The 16,079-nt window shown below is 42.1% G+C and overlaps 1 protein-coding gene across 9 annotated transcripts in view; it reads right to left on the bottom strand.

The window, feature by feature from the left end:
- HIC2 (HIC ZBTB transcriptional repressor 2) overlaps positions 1 to 16,079 on the bottom strand; it is a 118,232-nt gene that overhangs the window by 48,366 nt on the left and 53,787 nt on the right. For 3 of the 9 annotated variants that reach the window (XM_015877573.3, XM_085555441.1, XM_085555440.1), the window contains 2 exons: positions 15,854 to 15,992; positions 1,467 to 10,240 (listed from right to left, as the gene is read on the bottom strand). In XM_015877573.3, coding sequence (XP_015733059.2) covers positions 8,492 to 10,204 — 1,713 coding nt within the window. In that variant the 5' untranslated portion in view covers positions 10,205 to 10,240; positions 15,854 to 15,992 and the 3' untranslated portion in view covers positions 1,467 to 8,491. Of the gene's footprint in view, positions 1 to 1,466; positions 10,391 to 15,853; positions 16,014 to 16,079 lie in introns of those variants that run through there. The other 6 variants (XM_085555443.1, XM_085555444.1, XM_085555442.1 and 3 more) reach the window with 5 other exon arrangements.

A 16,079-nucleotide genomic window follows, 5' to 3' on the forward strand; every position in this document is an offset into this window, starting at 1 on the left:
TACATCCTGCTCTGGGCACATCATTTGTACGTATCTCAGTGTTCCACCACAGAGGCATCTGCATTTCAGTTGTGTTATTATATGAAGAGTTATGGATCGTTGTCACATGAGACAACTCATACTATGAGATGAAAAGGAGCTGACCGCAGCAATGAAAGCAAAATAGAACATGCAATCTATTAAATACACTGGAAACCACTCATGCCACAGAGAAATGGGGGCCAGGAAGCAAAAACTTCCAGAAGAAATTAGGAAGAAAAAAAAGAGAGAGAGAAATGTCGTTGGTTGCTGGGAGAAGAGTACACGCTGGTTACCACATCTGAGCTGTTGAAAAACAGCCACTGGCTTTCTGTAGCTCTTCATCTGTTTTTCTGTTCATTTGAGTCCTTCTCTTTAACCTTGCTGGGTAAAACACATCTCCAAGGACAAATAAAAATGATTTTCTTACCACTGTTGCTGACTTTGCAGCCTGTCAGAAAACTGACCAAACTTGAACTCCCTCAGTCAGTCACTTGAAAATATAGTCAGCATTGTGTTTGGGGAAAAAAAGAAAAAAAAGAAAAAAAAAAAAGAACAAAATACTTGAACTGAACGTCAGGATCACTCTGCAGCCTATTAATGCTCTGGGAGAAACAGCAAAACTCTTGTGATGAGTTGTGTGACAAAGTGGTAATGTTGCATAAAGCTAGACTTGGCTCTTGCATTATGGTGCAGGTACTTAGTTGTCTTCATTAAATATATGTTATATTGAAAGATGCTAAGATCCAGAAAGATAGCCTGGCAACAGGAAGATGCTGTTAAAACTCCAGACCATGGAAATGTTAATTTAACTAGGTTTGCACTTAAGTTGTCTAAAGAGAAATGTTTGGTTCTTAGCATTTGAGAGGTTGAGATTTGCAGTGAGTGCTCTTGTCATTACTTACAGTCATCTTCCCTGCAGGCACTTCCCTTTTTTTTTTTTTTTAACCTGTACCACATGTAAACAAAGAACCATAGTTTCTTTTGGGAAACTTTTCTGGTTCAGATGCTTCTCTCATCCTCAAGGATGTGCTAATGGAGTTAGACTTACTTACAGCCCAAATAGGGCTGTATCTGTAGGCGTTTCTACCATCACTGTCCCTGACAAACATTGCTTTTAAATTCTGGTTAGGATATGAGAAGAATAAAGCAGGAGAAGCTGTTCAAAAACAGCCTCAACTTACTCAGAATCATAAGAAAGGATAGAGGAGGTATTTCACCTTTGCTTGCACATTTACTGTAAGCTAGCCTGGCTAGATGTTCATCCTTCCTTACATTCTAACAAGCACAGATTTTGGCTTGTGAGCAGTAGGTGCCTGAAATGAAAAGTTGTGTGTGACTATTTAGACTTTGTCTGTTTGTGGAAAGGCTTTGTGACATAGCTCATTCTGAGCAAGAATAAATGAGGGAGGGGAAAACATAGACACATTCAGAAAGAACCAAAAATGTAACTTTTCAATCAAGCTTTTAATGAAAAGATCATAAAATAACAGTTTCTCATCACTGTACATTAAGACTGCAAATTTCTGAATGCTGAAATCATATTATACTTTCTGTATCTTTTTATATGACACTTGAGTTGAAGCCACAACTACATGTGGCTCTGACCTGAATTCAAGCTCTTGAAGGAAATGAACAGAACACTGCAGCAGGAGTGCTGGCCTTTCCCTTACCCTCCCCTGTTCTCCCCTTCCCCAGGAAACATCCAGGGCACCAAGACTGGCTGATAGTTAAGGCTTAAAATTAAAAAGGAAAAAAAAAAAAAGAGTGAGAGAGATGGAACATCCCTCTTTTTAATTGCATTTAAAATATTAAAATAACACAGGAGAAAATATCCAGCCAGCCAAAATAAGGTCCTGTCCTCATTAGGAAAGTTATCCTCAGCCAGTTTCTTACTGGCTTGTGGAAGTTGGAACAGCTGTCCTAGGTGCTTCAGTTGATAACTTGTGAAAGAGAAGTCTAAAAAACATCCTACCTTTCAGGAAAAGCGAGCACTACAAAGTGTGGGCCCCAACTGCCAGCAGATTTTATTGCATGAAATACTGTTTTAAACCCTTCCTCCACATGGCATCCTGCAGGGTCTGTTCTGTTCAATAAACGCTGGTCTGCTGATCCTTATATGTTCAACACTAGGCTTCAGAATGCATAGAAAAACTGGAGAAGGGGAAATAAGAGGATGATTACAACAGGAGGAAAGATAAACTTGCCTGTTTGTCTCCTGCACTAAAATCAGGGCAACAATGTACCACAGGACTTAAAACAGTGCAAAGAAACTCAGGAAAGGAACTTCCAGAATTTCTTTTTCAAGATTATGGTCAGTTCTTGAGCACAAGTGTAAGCTTATGGAAAAAACAGTATTTGAAGAAATTTTGTTCATGCTGAGAAAATCATTAAATTCAAACAAAAATAAGAAAAAATGCTGAAGTCCACTTAAATCCTCCAGGATCGCAGAAATCAACAAATATCCCCTTTCTTTATGCTAATTTTTAAGACTGTTGCAGGTCCATAACTGCTAATTCTACCAGTACTGGAATGAGAGGCTTGTGAAATATAGCTTTTCCTAGGGACTCCAGTCACCTTACATGACTGGGAATCTGACGCTTCCATATTGTTTATGAGGCCCATCACAAGATGGCACAGATGCTGTTGAGTTTGGCACAATGCTTCCTCTAGCTAGGCATTGACTCCCTACTTTTGAGAGCCTTATTGCTTCCACAGTAAAAAGTAAGTGGAGAATGAGAGGGAGTTTTAAAAAGAAGCTATTTTCTGACCTTCAGGCAGGAGATTAGACTCATCTCAGTCACAAGCTGCAACTGGAAGCACACAGCTGTTCCTCTGATGACTTCTACGTTCTCCAAAGTTTGCCAACATTCACCTCAAAATTCACTTGGTTTCACTGAGTGCACTGGATGTTTCCCCTGGTCAAGATCCATACTCCTGCTTTTCAGAACTGAAGCAACAAGGTAAAATACTGCTAACCCAGACTGAACCTGCACTGCTTGAAAACAATGCTTTCTACATACACGACAGAGAGGAAAATAAAAACAAAAACAAATAGGAATCTTAGAAAGAGTGACAATGTAACTGGAAACATTTAAATACAGAAAAACATAAATTCCTCTTCTATGCAAAGCTACAAAAGTCCAGTCTTTGTATTGTCTTCACAGGTTATGGTTTATGGCTATGCTGAGAGTCTCTGAGATTCTTTTTTTTTTTTTTTTTCTTAAATATATTTTTTTTTCATTTTTTTGAAATCCTGTAGAGAAGACCCTGCAGACACATCTTTGTGTTTGCAACTTTCTGAATTACATTGCAAAACTGTGCATACAGAATCTGAGAAATAAATACATTCATTACTGCACATACATCTTGATACAAAAACAACACTGTCAAATAGTGTTTGCACCATCTTTGTTAGATATTAAGACCAGGCAAAATTAATATTTCATTTTCCATCAGCCCCCCATCAAATATTTGAGGTGCCTTTGGTGTAGAAGGTAAAAGCTACAAAGGGTCAGGGCTAATGATGGAGAGGTTTTCTAAAAAAAAGTATTATTTTTTTGGCTTCAGCAATACTTTTGCAAACCATTTTCATTGGTCATCATTAGACTGTTCTAACATGCAAATCTAGCTTAGGTTTCACCTAGAAAGCCTTATGGGTTTTGATTGGTCTCTTTGCACACAACTGCAAGATACAGAGTGAATCACTCCGGCTGTTTAATTAAAAGGTGCCTCAGATAGTCAGAACAGCATAGCTCAGGCCCCAGCGCAGCTCTGGGCAGAAGAAGGGAGCTACGTGCCAGCGCTCGTGTCCTCACCCCAGACCATTAAAGCTTCCCTAGCCACCATTGCATTTCACAGGGAGATGCCGCCTCTGCACAGCCCATGCTGGCGTGGCACAGAGTTGTGCATGCTCTTCCACATCAGCAGCCACAGAGCCTCACAGAAGCTGCGTGTCAATAGCTCTTTGGTGTTTTCTGTGATCTTTGTGGCTCCTGCTAACTTCCCCAAATGCACGGAGCTGGGCTTTCATTTATTTTTGCCAGGAATTTGGTTTTGGAGGTCTTGCAGTAAGGGCTGGAAAACAGCTAAACCTAGCTCAGCCATTGCGAGCACTAGGGAGATGAGCTGGGTACAGCAGCTCCCTCACTTCTGACAACACTCTTCTCTGATCCCCAGGACTTCTCCCATCCCTCTACCCTCTCTTGGGGCTCCTCTGCCCTCCCACTCAGGCTCCTCTGAGGAAGAAGCTGGCTGTTCCCTATGGCTATAGACCGTGGGCCTTAGCAGCAGGGCCTGCACAGTATGAGGGCCTGAGCCTTGCCCAGCAGCATCCCTCATGAGCTGGAGACAAAAAGTCCTACATCTATGTGCCATAGTTCTAACTGCTCTCCCTCCCTGCCCTCACTGAGCGGTGCTGGAATGCAGGCTGGCTTGCATTTCCCCACTCCTGATTGGGGAACCTGCAGTAGCCTTTAGAAGAGAAACCAATGGAAAAAGCAAAGATTAATTTTGACTGGCCCCTAGATCTGTTGAGGTCTGAAACTGTAAAAGTTTATGTAAACAATGAGATAAATATATTAGTACTTTTCTGAGCCAAGTGAGGTTCCATACTCATTCAAATGTGCTTTGGTTTAAAAAATAGTTTTGTGAATTTGGGTATGAGCTTCTTTTTTATACAACTTTCACTATTTTATCTTTTCCTGTTACTCCGAAAACATTCTGGAACTAAGTGACTAAAGCATATGCTTAAGTTGCCAGGCCTCTTTTTTTTTTTTTTTCTTTTTTTTCTTTTTTTTTTTCTTTTTTTTTTTTTTCTCTTTAAATGTTTTATTCCTCTTGAGGCTCTCTGTGTATCTTGAAAAAAAAAAAAGAAAAAAAAAAAACCAAAAAAAAAAAAACCAAAAAAACCAAGCAACTCCCTCCCCCCACCCTAAAACTCTTAAAATCTTAAATATGAAACTAGTGTTTTGCTTTCTCATTAAAATACAGAAAAATGTTTGATACAATACTATGTCGTACAAATGCAGTTGAGTGTTCAGGCCCCAAGCAGGCCTTAAACAGTCCCTGAAGTTTTGAGTATTATTAGTTATTCATTATTACTGTCACAATTTGGAAAATGTTTATACTCGATCTACGGAACACAACTTTACACAGCTACTTGAAAAAAGAACAGAATTTCCTTTTGTACAATACTCTTGCTGTACACAGACTTTATGTCGTATTGTTTAAGTGCTGGGGGAGGGGGATAAAGTAAAAAAGCTGCTCTGGGGGGTGGGGGGGAGCAAAGCACTGAGTCCTGAAATTTCAAAATGATTCTCAAATATTAAGAAAGAAATGAAGAGGGGACCTAGAAAGGGAAGGAAAGGCTACATCACTCATACACATGCTTGTAAAAATGGAATTAAAGGGAGCAGGTTGGTTGCCCACTTTGGATCTGGCCATGCATCCCTGAGCTGTGGTTGCTCCATGCCTTGGCTCAGCAGCCCCAGCTCCAGCTGCTTCCCAGGGCCCCTGTGCAGCTGCTCTCCCACTCACCCCATCACCACAGCAAGCTGCTGGGCTACGAGCAGAGGGGGTGGAAAATGGTGCCCAAAACCTACGATGGAGGCAGAGCTTATTGCCAGCTGCATGTTTCTCACTAAGAGAGCTAAAGATTATTGTGAAAATCGGGAGTTGGTGGGTTCTCAGCCAGCCAGCAGAAAAGGAGGCTCTGCTGTGGCAGCAGCCAAAGCCAGCATGGGGTTGAGCTCAGCTTTCAGGCTGCTAGAGGGAAGGTGAAGGCAGCATGAAAGTGCCTTGGAACTAATTTTGCATGGCTGTCCTTACACCCTGCTGGGACTCACTTTGAGAAGGTAGATGGCAAGGCCTTCCCTGTTTTCCCCAAAGATGAATTTGGGGACGTTCTTAGGGAGAGGATTGGCAGGGAACCGAGGAGAGAAAAATTCAATATAGATTCAAACTGTGGAAGTGCTAAGGACACTAAAAACACACGTAGCCCCCCCCAAAACAAAACAGCGCCTCAGCACAATGAGAAGTGAAAAGTCTGTGCGCCCCTCATGCCCCCAGCTCGCAGCGGGGCCGGAGCAGGCAGACAATAGCAGGAGCAAACAGCACAGCAGAGCTGGCAGCAGAGGGGCAGCGTGTTCCCTGTAACGTGACACCAGGCCAAGGCGCAGCTTGGTTAGTCTATTGCTTGGAGCCTGGATTCCAGCTTCCTCAGTTCATTCACTTGACCCAAAAACTTCTTTTGGACTAGTCCATCTTAACAAAGAGGAAAGAAGAAGAAGAAGAAGAAGAAGGAAGGGAAGAAAAAAAAAAAAAAAAAAAAAAAAAAAAAAAAAAAGCGTATATTTCATTGTTTTAGACAAACATGCCCACTTTTTTTTTTTTTTTTTTTTTTTTTTTGGTCAAAACTTAAAAAAGAAAATAAAAAAAGTTATAAAAGGTGAGGTTTGGTAAACCTGATGCAGAGATTATACTGGTTTGAGAGGGGGAAATAAAAAAGAGAGAGAAAATACAAGTGTAAACTTCTCAGTTCAGAAGGGATGATTCTACTGGCTGTGAATTTTTACCACCACAGTCACGGGAGGCTTGAAATAAGCCATAGCTTTCCACAAGGTCACGCCAACAAAGTCAAGGGGGCCAAGAATTGGTGGGCTAAGTTCTCTGTCTCTTCTCCTAAACCAATAGCAGCTGTTGGCTGTGATGTCTTATGCAGATGTTGCAAGAACATTTTGTTTCTTTTTCTTTTTTCTTTCTTTTTGTGTGCGTGTGTTAAACTGTGTAAAAGGGAGGATATGAAACACTTTGGTTTGCTTTTTCCTCCTCTCCTCCACCTTATTGCACTCTGGATTCTAGTAAATTATAGGCTGCTATGCCCTCACCCTCTGTCCTGCCAGGTGTTTACAGACTGACCCAGATGTGCTGGGGAAGTGGAAGATGGGGGGGGGGGGGGGGTGCATTTTCCTCTCCCCACAGTATCCAGATTCAATAAACAAAGCTGGAAAGGGCCCAGAAAGCTCAGAGAAGTTTTCTTCTTTTACCTAAAAGTGACTACAAACAGCCAAGAGAATGCAAGCGAGCCAGTCCAAGCAGCCACAGCTTCTGGCTCAGCATATTTTTTGCTTTGTCTTTGGCCGAGCTTTGCTTTAACATTTCTCTAGCTGACTTTTGATGGAAGGACAGGGTGGTAAAAATCCCTTAATTTAATTTAGCTTCTACCTTTATACATTTAATTACTTACAATAAGAGAAAAAAAATGCCTAATCTTTCACTAACCATCTTATTGTTCTCATGAATTCAAGAGGTAGCAAAGGTAACAAGTCTGTCCACACAGACTTGTTCTTTAGTGAGGGAGGAAAGCGAAAAACATACACACACACACAAAAACAAACAAACAAACAAAAAAAAAACAATAATAAAAAAGTACCTAAGGAACTTGTAGCAAGTCCAGCCTACATCAAACCCCCTCCCTACCCACCCACCATAGAATTAACCTCAGACCTTCCAGTTCAAACATTCACATAAACATTACAATGGTTTTTCCTTTAATAAAAGTACCTCTAAGCAAAGAATATTCATACGAAACTACTAGAAAAGTAAAGACGACCCCCTGCTCACTGAAAGAAATTCCAAGGGCATCCAGTCCCTGTTCAGTCATGGGTAAGGCTGAAGAGGTTTGCATGTTTTGTGGGAAAAGGCGGCGTGTTGTTACTTGTGCCAAGGATTAAGGTTAAAACCACATGAGCAAGGGATGGCATGGAAAGCATCACCATGTCTTTAAGTAAAGCACCCTGGCACTGCATGCCTAGGTAGATGGCTGTCCCCACCATGGCCTGCCCAGCAGGGTGGGTGGTGGGTTCCACCACTGCTGTGGCTTTACTATGGCATCCAGTGGGGCTGCCAACCCTGCAAGATGGCCCACAGACACAGCTTCCATGTTTGTGAGGGCAATGCAATGTTTTTTTCACAGATGTATGCTATTTTCTTTTGAATGGCAAGAAATACCCTACTGAGTTTGATTTTAAGAGAGGACATGACCAGGGCCGCAGCATCGCATAGGAAAGAGGCAGGGAGGCTGGATCCAGCAGAGACAAAAGTTCCCTGTGGTCCTCCTTGCTTCGGATTATCAAAATGACAGTGAAGTCAGTGCACATGGCAAGAAGTGACATTTCATGCTTGATCACCAAGATTTTGAGGGAGAGTTGGACTAAATGCATCAGCTCGGCTGTGGACCTTTCTTTCTTTCTTTTTTTTTTTTAAAAAAAAAAAAGGAAAATAACTTTCTAAAACATGTTAAAGCTAAATTTGTTTAGGCCTCCCATGTCTGAACAGAGTATGGGGAGTTGCCCCCTTTTTTGTTTTTTTTTTTTCTTTTTTTGTTTTTTTGTTGGTTTTTTTTTAAGCAGCAAGTCTTACAGAAAGGTAAATCACTGCGGATGGGCTCGAAGCTCATTCTGGAGTCTTTGGCTTATGTGGGAGAGGTATGCATTCGCAGGTGGCTGATCAGATTGCGCTGCTGGGTGAATTTCCCACCACACAGTTGACATTCGTAGGGTTTTTCTCCTGAGTGGACACGCATATGCTCTGTCAGTCGGTACTGCCGGGTAAAGCGCATCCCGCATTCCTCGCAAGCAAAGGGCTTGAGCCCCAAGTGGCTGCGCATGTGCCGTGTCATGGTGCCCCGTTGTGTGAACATCTTGCCACAGATGTTGCAAGGGAAAGGCCGCGTCAGCCAGTGAGTCTTCTCATGCTGTCGCAGTGTCGCTGGATCCTTGTAGCTCTTCTCACACACAGAGCACTTGAAGGGCCGGGACTCCGCAGAGTAGGATTGGTTGGGGTTGGACAAATCCTCGGCTTCATCCTTGCCGCCATAGGTGCCTTCCTCCTTGATGTAAAGGTCTTCCTCAGTGTGTGTCTCCACGTGGGCATTCAGCTGCTCAGAGCTGGGGAAGCCTTTGCCACAGGGAATGCAGACATACAGGTTGTCACCATACGCCACTGGCTCAAACCCCTCCTGCCGGTAGATGTAGTTGGCACTGGTATGCCCGCCACTCTCGCTCTCACTCTGGCCGCTGTCATCACTGTTCTCCTTACCATTTTCCACCTCCTCCTTACACGAGTAGGGCATGTCTGCACCATAAGCCCCAGCGAGGCTCCGTTCCACAGACTTGGACAAGGGCCCCAGCAAGATGCCGTTGGGCAGCCCTTCGCCTTCATCCCTGTCTTTGTTCCCATCCTTTCGGTCAAAGGCATTGTCTTTCTTGATCCACTCCTTCTTACGGGATGAATGCCGGAGGCCCTTGCGCTGGCTGCTCTCCGTCAGCGAGTGGTGGCACTCCTCACTCAGATCCATCTCCATGGGGTCACTGCTGTCTGCTATGCTGTGAGGGGCTCCAACTCCAGACTCGTCAAATGATGAGGCACTGTTGGCTGCAGGGGCTGAGGCAGATTGAGGAGAGCCATGCTGGCTTTCGCTGTGCTGCGTGTCATCATGGGAGGCTGCCACAGGGAGTGATGGACTTTTTTTGGACAAATCGAGGCCTAGCTCCTGGTCACCAGTGCTCCCATTTGCACTACCACCCCCACCACAATTCTTACTGGCTCCCCTGCTTAAGGAGTGACAGTTCTCTTGGTTGGAGCTGCTGATAAAGACCTCATCATCAGAGAGCTTTCCCTTTGACAGCTCCTTTGAATGCGAGCCCTTCAACCCCTCATTTGACCCTGAATAGCGAGCTTGAATGACAGAAGCAGTGGAAAGTCTCTGACTCCTGGCAGATCTGCCAACACCAAGGCCACTGGCCTTGCCAGTGAAGGACTTGCTGTTCCGCTTCAGCTTCTTTCTGCAGAGTGCTGCCAGGTCGTGCAGTTGGAGGTAGCTTGCTGCGGTGAGGAGAGCACTGAAGTTCTGTTCACCGGGCTGGTCAGTCGTTAAGAGCTTACCAGTATAAATAAAGTCCAAGATCTGCCGGAACACGGTGGGGTTCACCATGTCCGTGTCTAAGTTAATCAGGTTGTCATGCAGGACGAGGGATTTGAAATACATGCTGCTGGCTGCCAGGATGTTCTTATGGGCACGAAACAGGGCATTTTCTACCACAATGATCACATCACAGAGAAAACCTTTGGCTCGTTGCTGGTTCAGCTGCAGTAGCAGTTGTTTGGCATGATTTGGCAGTTCCATCTCCACCTTTGCTTCCTTTCACCTTCACTTTACCACCTGCAAAACAGGATGATGGGAAGTGTGAACCTGCTGTTTCCACTCAAACATGTCTACATTTAGTAGACTGGCTTAACAGTGTGTAGTCTTTCTTCAACTTGACGCTGACTAAGATGCTCCAGGTATGATCCAGCCTTGCAAGCTGTGATCCTGCTTGGAATACGGAGAGAAGTATTACTCACACTAAGATTTCAAGTCTCAAAAATTAGATTTTTACAAAAGAAATCATTGTTGGCTGGAATTACTATTCAAAAGACACTAGTGAGAAAATGTTAGGTACAGGGGAAAGCAGTTTGCCTTTCCTAACACAAATCTGAAGGGGGAATAAGGAGAAAGATAAAAAAGGGAAGGAAAAAAAAGTAACTATCTTTCTGCTATTTGCATATCTGAGCATGTAAAATAATTAGCATAAGCTGCAGCTTCCCTGCTTTAACATGTAGTTTGTTTCTTGTCTTACAACATATTAAACCCCAGCGGCTCTGGGGTTGAGAAAATGACATATAGCAACTAAATCCAGTGGAGATGGAATTAATGACATGGAGATGTCAATGGGAAATCTCCTTATGAAAGGCTGCTTTAAAAACCACCCCCCCCAGGCAATGTCCATATCCTAATCCACTAATATTAAGTGCTAGAATCAACCCTACACTGCCTGAAATTCAGGATGCTGAACTAGCTAAATGCCACCAAGTATATTTAACAATCTGAAAGTGTTTTCTTAAGTTAATTCTTCTCCCTTAGTTTTGAAAGATTTTTGCCTAATCCGATAGAATTCAAGTAACCTATCTCAAATCACAGTCTCTCTACCCTGAAATACTGGGAAGAGAGTAAGATTGTGGTTACCTCTGTGTAGTTCATGTATTTCACTAATGGTATTTACTGTGTAGTTTATTTTAGATATTCATACTGATTTATACTGATGGCCTTTATTAAACAGCTGGTTTGAGTCCAAAGTAACTGCCACATGCAAATCTGGTAGGTATGAGAAAATATAGAAACTAGAATTCAAAATTGGGGCTGCATTCAGAAATCCAAGATTAATTTTATTTCTTTTGTTGTTGATGATTAATTTTTTTTTTTAAAGTCTCAGCTACTGCTTCTAATAGGCATATATCTGTTAATTTAAAATTCATTTAAAATAATTCCTCAGCTTCAAACATAAACCTGCTACCTTTAGCTTTCCCCTTCTCCCTTTCTTTCCCAGTTCATCTTATTGAAATAGATTTCTCCTGTTGAAGGAGGAGCAGGCCCTACATCCATTGAAATAAAGGGATTATTCTCTTAAAATCATCTTGACTTAATGCTTTTATTGCTTGTGTGTTCCATTCTGTCACTTCAAATTTCAAATGATAAAGTGTTAGGCTGATCTGGGCTTATCTACTCTGGGTCAAGTACGTGTACACAAGAAAAGGAATAATGAGTGATATCTCCATAGTTTTTTGTTTGTTTGTTTGTTTGTTTGTTTAAAAAAGCCTCCTTCATACCCTATTCTTACTTAACTGCTCATTAATAGGAAACACAGGCTTGCCATGGTTTTAGCCAGTTATTTCTTCCCTCTCTATAGTGTTTCTGTCATGGAAACTCATCCTTCCACTTCTCAAAAACATAAAGGGATTACCACCAGTGAACACTGTTGAGCACTTTAAAAACAAGTTTTGCTGTAGATGGTTACATCAGAGCTGCAGCACACAGGCAGTGCGTCTGGCTGTAGTAGCTTGCTTCCAGAACTGCCAATTAAAAGGAAGAAGCAACAAGAGAGGCACTTTTGTGTGCCCACTTTTATCTGACCAGGCCAGTAAAAGCACTCGCTTCTGGGTCACCAAGATATATTCATAGGGAAGGACAAAAACTTGGCTTCCAACATAACACTCTGTCTCTAGATATGAATGCATTCTGCTCAGCAATATCTAGAGACCACCTATTACTGCACTGCAAATATAATGGTGCTTCTCCTTGCATATAATATGCAAAATCCCTCAACGTAATTTCTGTGTTCCATAAAGAGAAATGCAGGAAGAGAAAGAAAAGAGCATAGCCAGCACTTTTTTCCTGAACAGACTAAAAAAAAAATATGCGTTCCTGAAATCAAAGTGAGCTTGCTTCCCATTCATATGGCACTTGAAGTAGAGGTCTAGAAATCTCTGCAGTTGCATTTGTATAAGCCTTTGAAAAAAGTGAAGACTTGTTGCAGCTACAAATGGGAACCCTTCTGCCTTAAATGATCTTGAAATGAGGTAATGAGGTAATGAGCCTGCAGAGAAAGCCCTCAAAGCAGACCCAGAATTATATTTTGCTTTTTACTGACCTCTATGAGGAAGATAATTTTACTATTTAAACTCAGTATGTTCGGCAGCAGAAAAATTAGTATAGTACGCATTGTTTAAATTACCTGTATTTATCTCATGTCAAATTTTACAGAAGTAAAATTTCAGTAGGACATAAGTATGAGGTAGGTTATTACCTGTAGTAGGTTTTAAATGCAGTGGTCGAGTTTAAGCACTACAACACTACCTGTCAAATTTAAATTTGTTAGCTGAAGCCTGACATGGATTTAGCAGCCCTAACAAGATGAATGTAATAGATCGGGGCAGGCAAAATCTTCAGCCAAGTTTAGAGCTTCAAATATAAACATTTGTCAGGAATTGCCCACTGAGGGCTTTTTTCCAGGACAGCAACATGGGTCAGAAAACACCTCTTTGACTGACATACCTTTGTTGGCATATCTGCCTTATGTATCTTATACAGTCCTGGACACAAATAAATTCATTCCAGATGTTTTCCAGAGTTGACCAATTATAAACCCTTCTTTAGTGGTGATGCATTTTGTGGGTAGGGGAATGCTGGAAATCTTGTTAGCAAAAGGAGAAGTATGCATTATTCCTTGACCTACAGCATTCCTAAGTTCTCACTTCTGGTGCAAAGCGTGGGATCAAAGATAACTACAAGGCTAAGTCCTGTATAAAACTGAGCAGATCTTCCCAAACAAATGGCAGGTGCAGCCTTACAAAGGCCTTCCTATCCATCAGTTTGAAGAGAATTGTTCTTAACAAACCTTGAAGACATGGACAACATTACCACCAGTATTAATAACAAAAGCCCCAAAAGACCCTGAAAAATCAGTGGTTTATATTTTGTGTATTTCAGTATAATTTTTAAGAACCTTTCCTCTTCTGTTTTCTGCAAGATTAAAAAAAAAAGAAAAAAGAAAAAGACCACAAATTCCCCATTCAGGAGGAGTTCTCTGTTAAAACCAAAAACAGCAACAAAATGAAGAACATATAAATATCTCGCTGAGGGTCACAGTCTTTCAGCATTGAATTTGGTGTGCAGAATTTCATTCCTTTGCATTTAGAGCAGGACCACAGAAGGCTTTGGTCAAATAGAATTAGAGATGGTTTTTCAGATCTAGGTTGCTTCCCAGTCATTCAAAACACACAGTTTGCAAAGCAGAACTTGCTTAGGTATTCTTGTGCAAGTAAGGAAGAAAGCAAGACTGAGGCTCTCTACGACTCCACCATATCCATGACACTGCAACACAGCACATGCAAAGATATGAAAAATGCAGAGCACAAATCACAGATTACAGCAATGCTGCAAGCAAATGGCACACACTGAACAAAGCTACACAAGCTAAAAGCATTTTCACAAGCAATAATGCCCAAGGAGCTGGGTAACTGTGAGCTGCTGCGCCCAGGCTTGAGCACACAGTCATCCAGTGCGCCTGGAGACTGTGGAGAACACACCAACAGCTCCAGGAGCTTTGCTGCTCTCACTACAAAACACAAAAAAATGTAATTTGTTCTCCATTTCTGTAAAGACTTTGGAAATCACTGAAAATTAGGTTGCCAACATACAGGAGAAGAGGAATCCCTTCACTCCTTGTAAATAGTATAAAATCTACATATTGATTACAGATTTCAGTCTCTTTAATATTCCTAAATCTTTTCCTAAAAGTAATTCCTGAATAAATGCTAAATGTGTTATCTTAGCAGCCACTAGTAGGAGATGCTATTTGATTTCACCCATTTTATAGATTCTAGCATATGAATGCTGTTCACCTTTTAAGAAGCAACAATAGTGAAGCAAAGAATCAGTCAAAAACAGATCTAAGGAATCACTCATTTAGTGGAGAGGATTTGTGGATGAATGAGAAGGCTATATAACAAGCACCGGAACAGCGAACTAACAGTACAGCAGATAAAAACCAGCAAGCAGACTAGATGTGATGTATCGTATTAGGTGCCATTAAAGCGTTAGCCTAGCATGCATGTTATAATATATTTAGGAAAAAATAGGTTCCTGCTTACTTATTACTCTTCCTTGCCAAGCAGTTCTGCTGTACCAAGCAGACATGCAGCAGTGAGCATGGGGAAGGACAAGACAAACGAAACCAATTGCTTCCTTTGTTGCTTTTTCCCACCAAGTTACTTCCAACATTAAAAATGCTGTGTCCAGCTATTACAGTATGGAGGTGAAACTGAAACAGATGGATTCTTCACCCTTCAGTTTCAGAGTAACTAACCTTTTTAGAGAATTGGAAGACCCTTGTGGGAAGGGCTTTCCTACTGTTTGCTGGCTCATCTGATCTTCCTTTCCCTATTCCCCTAGAGAACTTACTTCCATGACTTTCCCGAGGTATTGGTGAAGTGGTCTTTCAGGGCTGCTAACCTTCCCCCCAGTTGCTGCCGTTGGCAGGTCATTAGCCCATACCTTGTAAATGTATTCACATTCCAAGGCAGCAGAGGCAGACAGAGGAATGCATGATCTATGTTAGCTCAAATGGTTCTCCATCCCCAACCCCTGTGAGAAGGCAGACAGCAGAACATGGAAGCAGAGGCAAGAACATGCACTTTTTCATCATTGGCAGTGGAACAGCAAAAGCTCTTTAAAATGGTCTCAAGCAGAAAACAGGATGCAGCACCCTTGTTTTTCACAATAGCGTATCTATCTCACACTTCAAAATAGGTAGGACCAACATGTTAAGCTACAGTGGAGAGGTCTGCAGAACTGGGGAAGGGAGAGAAAGCAACATGCAGGACAGAGCAGGATGTGCAGCTGCTGTTGCAGGTGTAGACATGGAAAGGAGGAGAATGGAGGATTATTTCACAGAGGATACTATATCAGCAAACTTAAAGTGGCCCTTATCTAGTTTGTTAGATTCCATTTAGTGCCATCCTGTCTCCCTCAAGCAATTTGCAAGACACCCACGGAAATGGTGCAGCTTGGTTTATGGACGCAAGCACCTGTTTGGTACCTTTGTGCTGCAATGTTTGGACATTTTGTACGTGGGCAATATATGCTCAACTGCTACCAGCTCCTGACCCAAAAAGGAGAGATAGAGTCTGATGATGTCCCCAGTCCTTTTTCCTGTCCTAGAATAACAAGCAGAGCCTGACATGGCTAGTCCCTTCCTTGCTGCATGGCAAACTGCATAGGCAATGGAGATCTCCATGAGTAAAGAGGATAGAGGCTCTTTGTGCATGAAAGCACTAACATCAGGAAAGCAAAGTGATTTCCAGTCATTGCAAGGCTGTAGCAAAGCAGGAACACCTTGCTGTACAAGCCAAGACTATGAGCAGTAGAATGCAGATTAACCACTTGGTTGCCGCTTACCATGCCAGGTACATTGGGCTAAAGGCACCTCCATCCAGTGCTGCCCGACGTGCCAGGTACATCCCATGATGTTCCATTGAAATCACAACAGGCCATCAATAGAACGTGGCTGCACGGATGCAGAATGGAGAACCAGGCGCTGTTAAATGCAATTAAAAAACTGCAATCAAAATTGAAATGTACATTTTAAAATGGCCATCTGCCTTAAAAATGTAACTACTAAAAT

Source organism: Coturnix japonica, chromosome 9, assembly GCF_054131305.1.
Source record: "Coturnix japonica strain WE chromosome 9, WE-NBRP24, whole genome shotgun sequence".
Classification (NCBI taxonomy): domain Eukaryota; kingdom Metazoa; phylum Chordata; class Aves; order Galliformes; family Phasianidae; genus Coturnix; species Coturnix japonica.